The 14,577-nt window shown below is 37.5% G+C and overlaps 1 protein-coding gene across 3 annotated transcripts in view; it reads right to left on the bottom strand.

The window, feature by feature from the left end:
* Positions 1–9,849: 9,849 nt before the first annotated feature.
* FAR1 (fatty acyl-CoA reductase 1) overlaps positions 9,850–14,577 on the bottom strand; it is a 73,189-nt gene continuing 68,461 nt past the window's right edge. For all 3 annotated transcript variants that reach the window (XM_082476031.1, XM_082476033.1, XM_082476032.1), the window contains one exon: positions 9,850–12,768. In XM_082476031.1, coding sequence (XP_082332157.1) covers positions 12,606–12,768 — 163 coding nt within the window. In that variant the 3' untranslated portion in view covers positions 9,850–12,605. The remainder of the gene's footprint in view (positions 12,769–14,577) is intronic.

Here is a 14,577-nt window from a genome sequence, read left to right as displayed (position 1 = left end):
CATAATGTTTTTCCTATTCTAGAATTGTCCTTTTCCATCCTGACAAGCTAACTGTGCAACTTTCAACCAGGCCACATAGAGATGCTTAAGTTTGACAAAAGATGGCAGATATATTGCACACATGCCATGTTTCTGTCTTCTGCACCCATGGCAGACATCACTAAATGATCATGCCTCGCATTCTCTTCTGCTGAGCCTCTCTTGGGTCTCAAATTTTTTCTCGATACAGATATTAGTTATCAACTGACTGGCAATAATGCCTAAGATAAAGTCCGTTTATGATCTCTGGTTTGGACCAGAAGAATGAAATGTGGAATGGAGTTTTATCAGAACTCTGGGATCACTAAGGATGATAGGTTAGAAGACTAATCTTATTATTATGAATAATAACTGTAATGATTATGATGACAGTAATAATGAATCAATGCTATCAACTGCCTATCTCCAGATTTCTTATATAAGAAAAATTAGTAGCAATCTGGTTTTGGATATTTGCCATTGAAAGCATTCTTGATACAGACTTGATGCCTAAATTGAAACGTGAAAGATGGGTGAGAGCAGACAAAATTTTGCAGGTAGAGGCACGTCGTGATCAAGACAAGACAGAGATTAGAACTTTGGTAGAAGAGCAAGTGGTTGAGGCATGAGGAACAGGAAAAAATGTAGGAGATGAGAACGTTCAGATCGTAATGAGCTTTAGAAATCTGTGTTATGAAGTACAAACTTTATCCTGGGTACAGTGTCCAAATGGGAAGTCACTTAGGGGTTTTAAGTATGGAAACCAACATGACAGAACTGTGATTTAGAAAGATCATTCAGTTGTTGAAGGGAGCATGCTTTGGAGAGGAACCAGACTAGAGGCATGGAAATCAGTTAGGAAAATGTCATCATGATCCAGGTAAGAGAGATGTTGGTCTCTGGACCACAGCGGTAGCAATGAAAATGGAAGGAAGTTAACATATCCCCAATGTTAAGGGAATAGAATGGCAAAGATCTGGTGACTAATGCAAAATTTAGTATAAAGAGAGGGAAGAGCAAAGAATGATTCCCATTTTTAGTTTACCTGGGTGGATGATGGGGTCCATCTGATGGGACAGAGGAGGAGAGTTTGGGGGACAGGGAGAAAAATATAAGAGATAATTTCCATTTTTGGACAAACTTGAACAGTCTCTTCCAGAGCTGAGTTCATCTTAAGGAACGGATGAAGGGCTCTTTATTGAGGTACTACAACTGTGACTCCACCGTCTGACAAACAACAGAACAATGTGTGTGTGTGTGTCTGCGCACGCGCACGCCTTTTTGGGAATGGGATGTATAGATAGGCGAAGACAGACTAGGTAGAAAGAGTGGGGGTTTTTTTGTTTTTTGTTTTCAGGCAAAGAATTTGCCTTCTAGATGTTGGTGGGCGGACCAAATTTGCGAATTAGCAATCGGTTCCACAGTGATATAATACATATGGAAGAGCAAGGATGATTCCCATGTAATGATGGTGTGCCCATATCAGGGACTGACAAAGAAGTAGTAGCCAACTTGAAAAAGTGAGAAAGGCAGTGAACATTTTTTCAGGACCAGTCAGTAGGCTTTATTCCACCACATTTGGGGTCCTGAACTGTGTTAGTGGAAGGTACCAGCATTGCTAAGATGTAGATGAGGAACTGTATCCAAACCGGACAGGAAACAGATGGCACACTGAGAAAAGTAACAGAGGTCAAGGAAGGGACTACAGAAGTATGAGCAGGGTTAAGGCAACAACGAGGAATGGTGAAGCACAGGGACTAGCAACAGTGGGGAGCTGCAGGCCAGGGGAGGAGACGATGGCTGGAACTCTGAGAAATGTGGAGCTGTAGGAGGGAGGCCACCCTGCAGCAGCAATGGCATTTGGTAGAGGAATGCAACCACTGCCAAACCAGAGCTCAGAGGGAATGGCTGAGGGGCAAACAGCCCTGTCCTTTCTCTCCTCTTCTCCTCTACTCCTGTCAGTGCCTCTCACGGGCTGAATCCAACTGGAAGCCAGAAGGCAAGGGAACCCAAATGTGTCATCCACAGAGGTCAGCTTGATGTGGCAAAGAGCAGCGTGGAGAAGACAGTGGGTCTGCAGGGGCAAAGAAGAACATTCAGCAGAGGAACTTCCTTCTTGAGGGAAAAGGGTGGGGGTGGGGGGCCTCTAAAGTGAGGACTGTGAATCAGAATTAGAAACTTAAATGAAATAACCAGCAAGTTCTAACCAAGGAAAAAAGGTAAAAAGTAACTAGACTTATCTTGGGAAAAAAAAAATTGAAGCCCAGGGTGGGGTGGGGGGAAGAGGGGAATCTGACAACTGGATGTGGAAACACTATACATTCTCCTTTGAAAATGAGAAAGAGTGAGAAAGCTGTACAGAATGCCTGGCGAAGCAGAGAACCAAATCTAGAGCTAAGAATCTGTGATTTAACAGTATACAAATACACGTACCCTGCAATTTCTAGTTGGAAGTGAAAACTTCCGGAAGATTTTTGATTCTGAGGAAGAAGCCTTGTTCAAAAAGGAAGATTTTAAATGTGTATGTGTGAGGGTGGGATGATTTCCAGAATTTGCTTCTGGATAGTTCAAGGCTTTTCCTAATTACAGGCCTCCTATCAGGACTGAGGACTACAGAGCTAATGGAATGCGAAATGCTCCAGCAGCCAAGTTATATAAACAATTAGAAAAAATTGACAGTTTGCAGTTCAAGTTTGTTTTATCTCTTTTAAATAAAAGCAAGAGGAGGGAAACTCCCCAAAGAATTCTTGGAACACAAATGAGGCCCAGGTCATGTGCTATAATCTCTCTACCTCAGCAAGAAGACAAACTATTGGGTTGACTCCAGATCATTAGGGCAGATAAAGAGGGCCAGTTGTCTCAACATGTGGCTAATAGGAAGTCTGTGGGAATGGATGATTTGGGAACTGGCTACCTTTAAAGAATTCTTCTGCCCGCGGGTGAAGTGACTAAGTGGGACTTCTGTTCCCATATGAGGAAACTTTGAAGGATCATTTTATCCAGTGGGCAAGTCCTGTTCATTGCAGAAAAGCCACAGTGGAGAACGGTGCTCAATTAAAGTGATAATAACATTAACACTGTAAGGTCTAAAGAGAACTGATTTCTTATACTTTTATTCAAAATGTTCAAAATTCGTATTCCTTAATGATTAAAAAAAGTGGTATCAGGGACTTTCCTGACGGTCCAGTGGTTGAGACTTCACCTTCCAATGCAGGGGGTGCGGGTTTGATCCCTGGTTGGGGACTAGGATCCCACAGGCCTCGGGGCCAAGAAACCAAAAACATAAAAGCAAGGGCAATATTGTGACAAATTCAATAAAGACTTTAAAAAATGAGGACTTCCCTGGTGGCACTGTGGTTAAGAATCCGCCTGCCAAAGAAGGGGACACAGGTTTGATCCCTGGTCGGGGAAGATCCCACATGCCACGGGGCAACTAAGCCCATGTGCCACAACTACTGAGCCTGCGCTCTAGAGCCCATGAGCCACAACTTCTGAGCCCACGTGCCACAACTACTGAGCCCGCACGCCTAGAGCCTGTGCTCCGCAACAAGAGAAGCCACTGCAATGAGAAGCCCGCACACAACGAAAAGTAGCCCCCGCTCGCCGCAACTAGAGAAAGCCCGCGCACAGCAACGAAGACCCAACACAGCCAAAAATAAATAAATAAATAAATTTATATTTTTTAAAACAGACTTTAAAAAATGGCCCACATTAAAAAAATCTTTTAAAAATAGTGATATCAGAAATGGGGAAATCATAGTATAAAATTGGAGAATATAAATTGCGTTGCATTAGTATAACTAATTCCATAATTATTCCATAGTTTTATTCCTTAGGCATTTTTGGTGATTTTGAAGAAACAGTTACTGAACACTTACTATGTAACACACACTTTATATTCATTATATCATTTAATCCTTACAACCACGTTCCTGGGCAGGTATTTTACAAAAGTGGAAACTGAGTCTGAGAGGTTAAATGACTCATTCATAGTCACACAGCTGATAAGTGGCAGTTGATTCATGCCTAGTCTTACAGCAAAACTAATGCTTTTTCTACTATACAATTCTGCTTCTCTGTCCTTACGGAAGTTTTGTTGTAATAGTTTTTTTTTAAATTTTAGAAGTGACTATGTACTTGTGCTCCAGTTACCATGGAACAGTATGTTAGAAAAGTAGACATGGAGTATTCATTTACAAGAACAATTAGAATATCTGTGAGAATCCCTTTCGACACTAATCTTTAACTGCTTAGTTATTTTTATTATTATTATTATTAACATGGCTGTGCCACGTGGCTTGCGGGATCTTACTTCCCTGACCAGGGATTGAACCCAGGCCACGGTAGTGAAAGCACTGAGTCTTAACCACTGGACCGCCAGGGAATTCCGCTTAGTTATTTTTTAAAACAGCAAATCCTTCATGTGTGCAGACCTTATAGGAATTAAGCCTCCTAGAAGGAATATTAGTCCAATTCCCTGCAAGAAGAATGTCAGTAATCCTGGAAGACTCACTGCAGCTGGAAAGGGAGTTTTCAGATGGGAAATGCGGAAGACAAGAGCAGAGACAGAACTGTCAAGAACTATGTGACAAAAGGCAGAGTAGCAATGGGACCAGAGTGGGTAAACAAGCAGTAGTGACTCTCAAACAGATGAGGCTAGGTTTTACTACATTACCTGGGCTTTGTGAAGAAGTTCCAGAGCTGGAGTTTTAAAATGCCTCAAAGTCAACGTTTTCCCCTTGCATTTTTTCTGTGTTAAGAAAAAAAAGGTTTCTTTTCAGACAAAAGGGATTCCTCCTAGGATGCCCAACCTAGGGGATGGTTCTGTATGTCTTTTTGAGATTATGCTAATAAGTGTGCCTAGTGCCAAGGAGGATCTCGGGATACTCCAGGATCCCAGTACTGACATTTCTTGAAGAATTTGTCCTTATGCTCTGTGATGACCTAGAATTTTATGGTCTGTTAAGCAGAGTATTGATGTATATGGATACAATATGCTTGCAGGTAAAGTGCATCTGACAATTCGAGAAGTAGGAGGGTGCTCGTAACACGGTATAAGTTTGAACAATACTGAAATTATACAATGAGGAAATTGAGGGTTGAAGTGATGTCAGAGCAGGGCGGGCATTTCATATAGTGTACTGATCATTACCTCTTGTGTCAAAGGGAAAAAATTCAAAAATTGGCCTAGGCCTGCAAGATCATTCTGGTATACTGGGGAAGAAGGCAGATGATATAGCCAGGTCAAAAATGTGCCATCAGGCCATTCTACTGTGCTGCCAGATGTTACATGCACAGTCGACCCTTCCAGTGGCTTTCGCACCACTGAGCTAAGCAGATTCATAAAGCTTATCCAGAGATTTTCTAATCTAAAGCACACACGACTAGGAATCATCACACACCAGGAATCAAGTTGCCCTTCAATCTAGACAACTAGATTTCTTTGGATAAGTGTCTTCATAAAGAAAAACTCTAGAAGTAGTACAGACAGCAGAACTAGTACTTTATGATCTACTAAGAATTCAGAAGATTGTATTTAGCATGACTTTACATTAGTGGCTAGCAAAGAGCCAATCAATGCTTATCGAATAAAAGACTTAGTAAAGTTTGCCAATTGTGGAGTTCCTAACTTGGAGCATTTGCATTGTCTTTTGTTAGCATCTCTAGGTGAGGGAAAAAAATGAAATTATTGGTGTCAACTTTTATACTCCTTTTGGCAAATTCTTCTTGATTGTAAAATTTTGTATTATACAGGAAAAGGAAGCTTAACAATTCTGGGGCTGATAGAAGGAAGGACAAACTTCATATTATCAATTAAGCTGAGACATTTATTGAGTAACTTCTATGTGCCAGGTTCCTTAAAGAAACAGGCCCTGCCCTATGGGAGAGCTCACAAGCGTATGAAGGAAACAAAGTAAACAGGTATTTTCAATCTCATGGGGTTAGATCCTGTTTTCATATAGCTTAAGGCAAACCCCCTAATCATTTCAGATTTTCTCAAGTAAAAATTCTAAAATTAGCAATACTTTCAACTGCTTGCATGCTTTGGTAATTATGCGAGGTTCCCATGACACAGGCTCTAGAACCCAGTTTTAAGGACAGAAACACCTTCTCAATCTACGAAGAGTTGAGCACTCTCTGTGACAGCTGACTCTCCATAAACTCACAATTAATTGATATATAATATGAGCATTATAATGGGAATCACAATGGGAAAGTAAGCTAGTTGGAGGACTGTGGTAACTTGGCTGCACAGAAAGGACATACACTCATGGTTAGTACCAGATAAAGACTGAGTAAGAAACTAGTAAGCACAGAAATGAATATACTTACCGAGTTTACCAAAAACATAATAAAGACCTGGACAATTTCAAAGGCTATCATAGCATAGTAGGTTGTTGTTCTCTAACCATGAGACAAAAATGCCATCTCAAGATCTGGAGTTAAAAACCCAGAATGAATGGACTTTTTTTTTTTTTTTAAGTCTTTTGTTATTTTTTCCAGATTCCACACACCCTCATTTGTTACTGTAAAATAAAAACTTTTGCTTTAGTTTACAAAAAACTCAGGCTCATTGCAGAAAACGTAGAAAATATAAGGGTCAAAAAGCTAGACCACCCATAATTATCACATAAGGCTAACTTCTTGAACATTTTGGCATTATTCCTGTGAGGCCAGACCATTTCCTATGTATTACTATGTGTTTTGTGTCATGTTTTATATATTGATTTTTAGTTTCAAGTGGGACTTTCCAGACCTTGTTCCAGGTCCTAGGAATGCACTCTACTTGGATCTTGCTGGTATCTCACGAAGACTGACTACTCAGACCAGCAGTTCTCCAACTTCAGCGTGCATAACAATCACTTGGAGGCCGTGTCAGAACAGGCTGCTGGGCCCCACCCAGTTTCTGATTCAGTAAGTCTGGGTGGGATCTGAAACTTGCATTTCTATTGAGTTCCCAGGTGATGCAAATGCTGATGCTGCTGGTCTGGGATCATACTTTGAGAATCACAGAAAACTGAAAAACAGAGAGACCAGCTGTTTAAACACTGGTGTGGCTTGTATTCTCAAAAATACTTAGTGTCACTATTTAAGTAGAATTTTTTCTCTTAAGTTGATTTCATTCAGGAAATAAGTGTAATAGGTCAGTTCACTGAAGTCCAAAATCTATTCATATTTAATAGAAATTGGTGTGCTTTGGCTAGGAGGACATTCTGAGTGTTTTTGACCACAGCCATTCCACATTCCATAGTGAATTCTGAGCATATAAAGGCCCTCAGTTGGCCCCCAATTGCCTCCCCAGCCTCATCTTCCCTTAGTCATCCTCCCCTTTGGCACCAAAATATTTCCTCATGGCTCCCCACACTTCCCTCTACACATGCCCTTCTCTGTACCTGAAACGCTTCCCTTTCCCACCATTCTTCCAATCAGACTTAAAACCACAATTCAAATACTGTATGTCTGTATGAGCTCTTCCCTGAAACACTAAGCAGTAATCACTCCTTTGTGCTTTTAGTATTTTGTTCTTTTCTTTATATGTTATATTAAAACTATGTTTACTTACCTATGTTAAGTCATACAACCCTAAAGGGTAGGTAGTGTGTCATACTCCGATCTGAACCACTGACAAGTTTAGAGTGTGTTGAGTGATACAGACAGATAAACAGATAATTGCAATATATAAAACACAGTGCCTAACCCAACAGCATATAAGAGAACCTCCCTAAATGGTCCAGAAGCACGTGTTCCTATAGTGAAAGACAGTATAGTGTGATGGACAAGTGTAGCAGGCTTTTGAGCTGGACTTACCTGAGTTCAAACCTTGGCTCTGCCACTAGCAGTGTAACATGGATAAATTACTAATGTTACACACCTTAGTTACCACACCTATAAAACATGGGTAACAGAGGTGCCCTTCTCAAAGGGTTGCTGTAAGGCACAAATGGGTTAATACATGTAAAATGCTTAGAGTAGTGCCTGGCACATAGTGAGTGCTCAACAAGTGTTCACTAATGTTATTTCTACAGTGTAAAAGGTGCGAGCTGGTTTTCCTCTCAACAACCAGAAATCAACAACCCAGTTCGGAAAAATGACAAACCTGTGAAAGATGTAACATAAAGCAGAGAAGTAGGTATTATATGTCAAAAAATTAAGTACTGATGAAATAAATATATATTCTCCTGGGATGACTATTTTAAATAAAATCCATTCATCTGTATGTTTAGGTTCAGGTGTGTTTGTTAAAAAATAAAACAAAAAAAGCAGCTCTAATAATAGGTAGAGTCATATGAGATTATCTTTGTAGTTCAAAGACCATCAAGTATTAGCATTTTTACGTGTTTCAACCTAACACTTTCTAGTTAAACTTTGCTCTCAAAAACTGAAGATAAGCTTTCCACAGATATATGTGAGAGAGAAAGAAAGAGAGAAAGAGAAAGAGAATTAGGTTTTCTGTATAACAGCAGAAAATAAAGGAATTCTGCCTCCAAAGCATCTTTGGAGGACACCTAATTCAACCCCATAAAAAAACAAAGTCAAATGTCTAGGAGAGAATCTCAAAGTAAATATTTTGAAGAGAATAATGAGGTATGCTTATATATTTTAATGAATTCAGAAAAATCTTCACTGCCTCTCCTCATCTTTTTTTAAAATTTCTTGGCCGCACCACGCAGCATGTGGGATCTTAGTTCCCTGACCAGGGATCGAACCCACACCCCCTGCATCCCTGCATTGGAAGTGCGGAGTCTTAACCACTGGACTGCCAAGGAAGTCCCTTCCTCTCTTCATCTTGTATAAAAGTATAGGTATTGTTATGTGATCTGTGACAAAGGAAGGGAGGGAGGGAGGGAGGGAGGGAAAGAAAGGGAGAAAGAAAACGACAATTATAGCCTTATTTGCCCACCATAAAGATATTAAACTCATATTTATCACTTTACATTTTTCTATATAAATGTATTTTTATAGCAATCAACTTGCAAAGGAGCACGTCAAACTTAATGTTACTCAAATTTTTCTTTAATAAAGAAAAATCAAAGGAATAATTTAACAAATATGCTCAAATGACAAATGATTTGTTTAGGAATCTTAACGGTAGCAGAGATGTACGCTAAGAGAGTACCATCATAAAAAAAAAGGCATTCATTCATTCTATGACTTGAAAATGTCTCAAGATAAAAATACTAATTCAGTAAGAAAATATTTCATATTTCTTTTATCACAGAGACTGTAAATTTAATTAACTCATTTCTATATCAAGTTATGCAGTATACCTTCCTTTCTCTAGCTTCTCATGCAAAAGATTAGGGAGTTTTTCTCAAAATAGAGCAAGTCAGTGCTAATATTTTCAAGTCACAGCTTGGAGTCAGCCTAGAAGAGCTTGGCTAGGAAGGACATTTATATTCACCTGTACCCCAGCCTGATATCAGCTCTCTCCTTTTTTAGTTACCCTCTATTACTAATGAATGATTCCTTATACTTACTCAATAGACAAATTACAACAAATGTATTTATAAATTAATATAATATCATTCAAGGTGGAGGAGAGGAGCTGGAGCCTAATGACACCCTGGCACTGTTTTTAGAAAAACCACCTCATTCCAGCTAATAAATAAAAATAATACTTTAACAAAAAGTATTCATCCTGCCTATATGCTTCCCCTAAAATGCTGTGTAAGAGACTTAGAATTCAATAAAATTAGGATATAAAAAGTAATGAGTACACCTTTAAAAAGGTAAGAAGTATAAATGAGAACTGTTTCCTGTAATCCTAACCACATTACCTCATGAGTAATTTTCAGGACAATTATTGTAAAAATACAATAAATACTATAATGGAAATATAGGGATTCATTTATTACTTTTTGGTTTACAAACAAAGGCACCCAATAATGCTTCTATTTATTTCTTATAAAAGACTATCGATTTACATTTAAAACAAAAAGCAAAAAACCCTGAAACAGTTCCTACAGACAAGCACAAAAAAGGGAGAGAAGATTTTTCCTCCCTGCTTCCAAGCTTTATTACGCAGATTCAGAAAATATTTATTTTATACCATCCTTAAGTCAAAGAATGTATTGCCATGCTTCTCTGTGTTGAGTTTTTGAACATATTAACGTTGCCAAGTCAAGTTTAAATATAGTTATAATGACTTCACGACTGACAAATGCATATGCCAGAATTATAAGAATCAAGGGTGAATAGGGGGAAAAAACCCAATGTTTAAAAAACAGCTTTATCAAATGAGTTAAATGAAATATTAGATTTATTTAACAGGCTATCCTGTTAAAATCTGAGTTTGTGTGTAAAACACAATCAGAAAGAAGTAAAAACCATGTCTAGCAAATGACATAAATACAAATGATTTCCAAAATCTTTGTTTGAGTTAAGCTTAAAGTCAAGTTGGTGAGGATTAACAACCTATATACTTTTTAAACTAATTTTAGAACTTTTAAGTTCCAAAATGACATATTAATTTATTCATTAGCTTTCTTTTGACAAAAGAATTCTAAACACACAAAATTAATGCAGTGGCCTCAGCACCCTCCCAGTTATCATTTCTTTAAGTTAGATTACAGGAACAATGACAGAGTTCAGAGACATACACCCTCCATGTACTTCACACGCCTGCTGAAGTTGTACCTGATTCTTTTGCAAGACACAAAGACAATTCATCTGGTTCTAAGTATATTCAGCAGATGTGTAAAAATCATACAAAGGTTAGCATGTTTTCAACACATTATGGAAATATATTTGGAGAGATGGAGTACTCAATGTATAGGACATCTATAGTTAACTTTGTGGGCCACTTCAAATCAAAGGCATCATCATTTATTCCATTTTTTAGACACTGCCATGGTCTCTCACACCTTACACAAGGTATGGTCCTAGACCAGAGACTTTAGTATCATTGCAAAGAATACATATGTATTTATATTTATATACATATTTCTTTTAAAATAATGTTTTAAAAGGTTTACTACAGAAAATCTGGCTTCAACATGGAAGCATTTTCCTTTTCAAGATTATACACCTGCATGGAAGAAGGTGGTTTCCTTTACATTTAGTTTTTTCACAATAACAAAATAAACTTCTTATACATTGCATTTAAATTGATGAAGAAAATTAAGATGTAAAGTTCTATGTAACTTTTTGTATTGTGAACTGACTTCATTAAACATATTCAAGATACATTGTTAATGATTTAAATATAGTACAACTTGATCAGCTAAATTAGAACATGTTATGCTGATATGTTAAAGCAAATGTGTTATAACAGTAAGGAGAGTTACCTACTATTAAGATTTAAAGGGAATTATAATGTATCATTAAAATATACATCGATTTTCTTGCTATTACTTGTTTCTATAATGAATTCCTTTCTAAAAGCTAAAACCACATGCAGAAAAAAATAAATGATATTTTTAAACTCATTCAACAGTTTGCTACTTTATGTGGTATGTAAATAAAGTTCTTTAATTTTATACACATTATTTTATGTATTATTTAGTTTTTCTGGAAGAAATTCAGCTCTCAAGGTCAAAAATTAGTATGTGTTTACACACATATGAAAACATTTTCTTAATGCTATGACTACCTGCAAATACATTCCTCCATAGTAATGTACTTTTAGTTTTCATTGGAAAGACAGTATAAGCCTTTTAAAGTCCTATTAATAAAATTTAAAAAGGGCAGAGAGCACAAGTATGGTGAATTCCTCCCTGCACCCACACCTGCTTGTCGAAGTCTCAAGTAATCATCCAGCTTCAAAATATGAACAAAATGTCACAGAACTGATTTTCATTTGGTCATAATGTGGTCAAGAAAAATGTATTCCTATTCTTTTTGATACTAACAGTCTTACTGAATTTTCATTTTCCTTCTAAAAACACATAGCATATGTTGACATGGATTCTCAAACTCATTTAGATCCAGTAGGGCCTCTATAATAATATATAGCCTTCTGATTATGAAAGCAACTGACTGCTTATAGAAAAATGATATGCATCAGACCTCTAATCAGAGAAAGAAAAATAAGAACGTGTCTCTCATGTCTGAGACCATTCAATAACTTACAGGATGAGGTGAAAATAGTTTGGCTGTAATTTTAACAAAACTAAAACCCACTTGAACTGATGAAAAAAATCAAACACTAAAGAATCAAATATCTACCACTTAGCTAGTATTCCTGTCCAAATAAATGCTTTCCACTGCACTAAATATTATAATTAGAAAATCACTGTATGTTAAGGCATATTTTAATTAATATGTTCCAGAATTGCACAGTTATACTGGTCAGTGTTCCTATTTCCCCACTCCTACCCTCACCCAACCCCTTTTCCCCAGGGATCAAAATGTTAAGTCATGGTTTTGGTGGCTATTATAGATTTGAGTTGGCATACCACAGTGTGTTCACTAGGTTTTTATGAGCATACGTTAAAATGTTACATAAAATGTACCATAATTTACTCCACACTCTGAGTTAAGATGGTTTAATGTCTTGACAAAAGGTGAAATGACTTAAGTACATTTTACATTTTGTGCATTTAGACCACCATATGCACAGATGTTCTAATGCTAAATTCTTGTCTTCAGTATCTCATAGTGCTGGATGCTCGGAAGTAAGACAGAAACTTGTAACACAGACTAACCACAAAGTACCAGATGTTTCTTGCCATTTGTGATCTTGCGATAAAAATGCGCCAAATCAGGATCACGAGGATAGTATTGAAACCATAACGTATGTTCCTCAACCTGAAAAGCAAATCAAGAAATGTACTGGATACTATTTTCTAGAATAGAATATTGTTGGATAGCAGATAATTCATGCTCAGTTTTAATCTAATCAAAGTTCAAATCCATACTAAGCTGCAACTTATTTAAAAACTAACTAGAAGGGACTTCCCTGGTGGTACAGTGGTTAAGAATCCACCTGCCAATGCAGGGGACATGGGTTCAAGCCCTGGTCCGGGAAGATCCCACATGCCGCAGAGCAACTAAGCCCATGCGCCACAACTACTGAGCCTGCGCTCTATAGACCCCGTGAGCCACAACTACTGAGCCTGTGTGCCACAACTACTGAAGCCCGTGTGCCTAGAGCCAGTGCTCCGCAGCAAGAGAAGCCACTGCAATGAGAAGCCTGCGCACCGCAATGAAGAGTAGCCCCCACTCTCCACAACTAGAGAAAGCCCGCTCGCAGCAACTAAGAACCAACGCAGCCAAAAGTAAATAAATAAATCTATTTAAAAAAAAAAAAAAAAAACTAACCAGAAGTCCTTAAATTAGAAAGTTAGCAAACATCAAACAAACCTGACTGTGCACATTCTGGACAAGAGTCCATCAAACAATGCATTACCTCTATTAACAATGAATAACACAAAGTTTTTTTATAACAGTACATTTGGGATGCAAATTTATTTAACAAGTATTATTTAGCATCCTTCCACATGCCCTATACTGTGCTAGTCAGCAAGTACATTAGTAGGTAAAACAGACATATCCCTTGTACTTCAGAGCTTCCTATCTAATCTAAAAAGGTAGATAGATTCATCATATACATCATCCTACAGACAAAATAAACATTTTTTGGACATCTTTAGCTGCTTACAAGTTGTCAGACAAGTGAATTTACTCCTTCAGTCCCAGGATCAAAAGCCAACTGGACAAGTCCTCATTCATGAATGAAACATGGCACTTGCTCTATATAGGAAGACCCTCCCATTCTCAAAGAGCAACATGCTCATTATCTTGCTCATGTTTCAAAACATTTTTGATGTTTTTTAATGGTGTTAGAAAGGAATATAAATCCTTTACATATGCAATACTGTTACATAAATTCCATTAACTTCAACAGGCAGTGAAAGATATAGGACTACAGTTGATCCTTGAACAACATGGGGGTTAGGGCATCGACCCTCCAACAATCCAAGTATAACTTCACAGTCAGCCCTTCTTACCCGTGTTTCTGCATCAGTGAATTGAACCAACTTCACATTGTGTAGTAATATAGTATGTATTTATAGAAAAAATCTACATGTATCAATAAATGGACCCACGCAGTTCAAACCCATGTTGTTCAAGGGTTAACCGTACAACACACGAACAATGGGTGTAGACAAAAGAGCTTTGAATTAGGAGTCAAAGATCAGTATTCTAGTTTGACCTGCCACTTAATACAATATGACCTTGCCAAACACAACTTTCCTAAGTCTCCATTTCCTCATCTATACAACTAGCTGCCCTATAAATTCTCAAAGAGTTGAAAGCACAAGAATAATAATAATGTGAAACTTTTGAAAACTGTTATAAAACTTGTATTAAAAAATTACTATGAATAAAAGAGATAACTTTTAAAACTAACTGCATCTCTGAATAATGGATTAATAGTGATTTTTCCTTTTCTATTTTCTGAGGTTTTTTTTTAACAATTAGTATGTATTACTTTTACAAGAGACTAAGGGAATAATTACAACTATTTTATAAACAAGGAAAAAAGTTCTATAGTGAATAATGTATTATTATACCTCTTTTCCTCTTCTAAAGAGGTATTTAAATAGGGTAAAA

The sequence above is a fragment of the Balaenoptera physalus genome, assembly GCF_965194825.1.
Source record: "Balaenoptera physalus genome assembly, chromosome: 10".
Classification (NCBI taxonomy): domain Eukaryota; kingdom Metazoa; phylum Chordata; class Mammalia; order Artiodactyla; family Balaenopteridae; genus Balaenoptera; species Balaenoptera physalus.
This window is presented reverse-complemented; position numbering and strand designations above follow the sequence as displayed.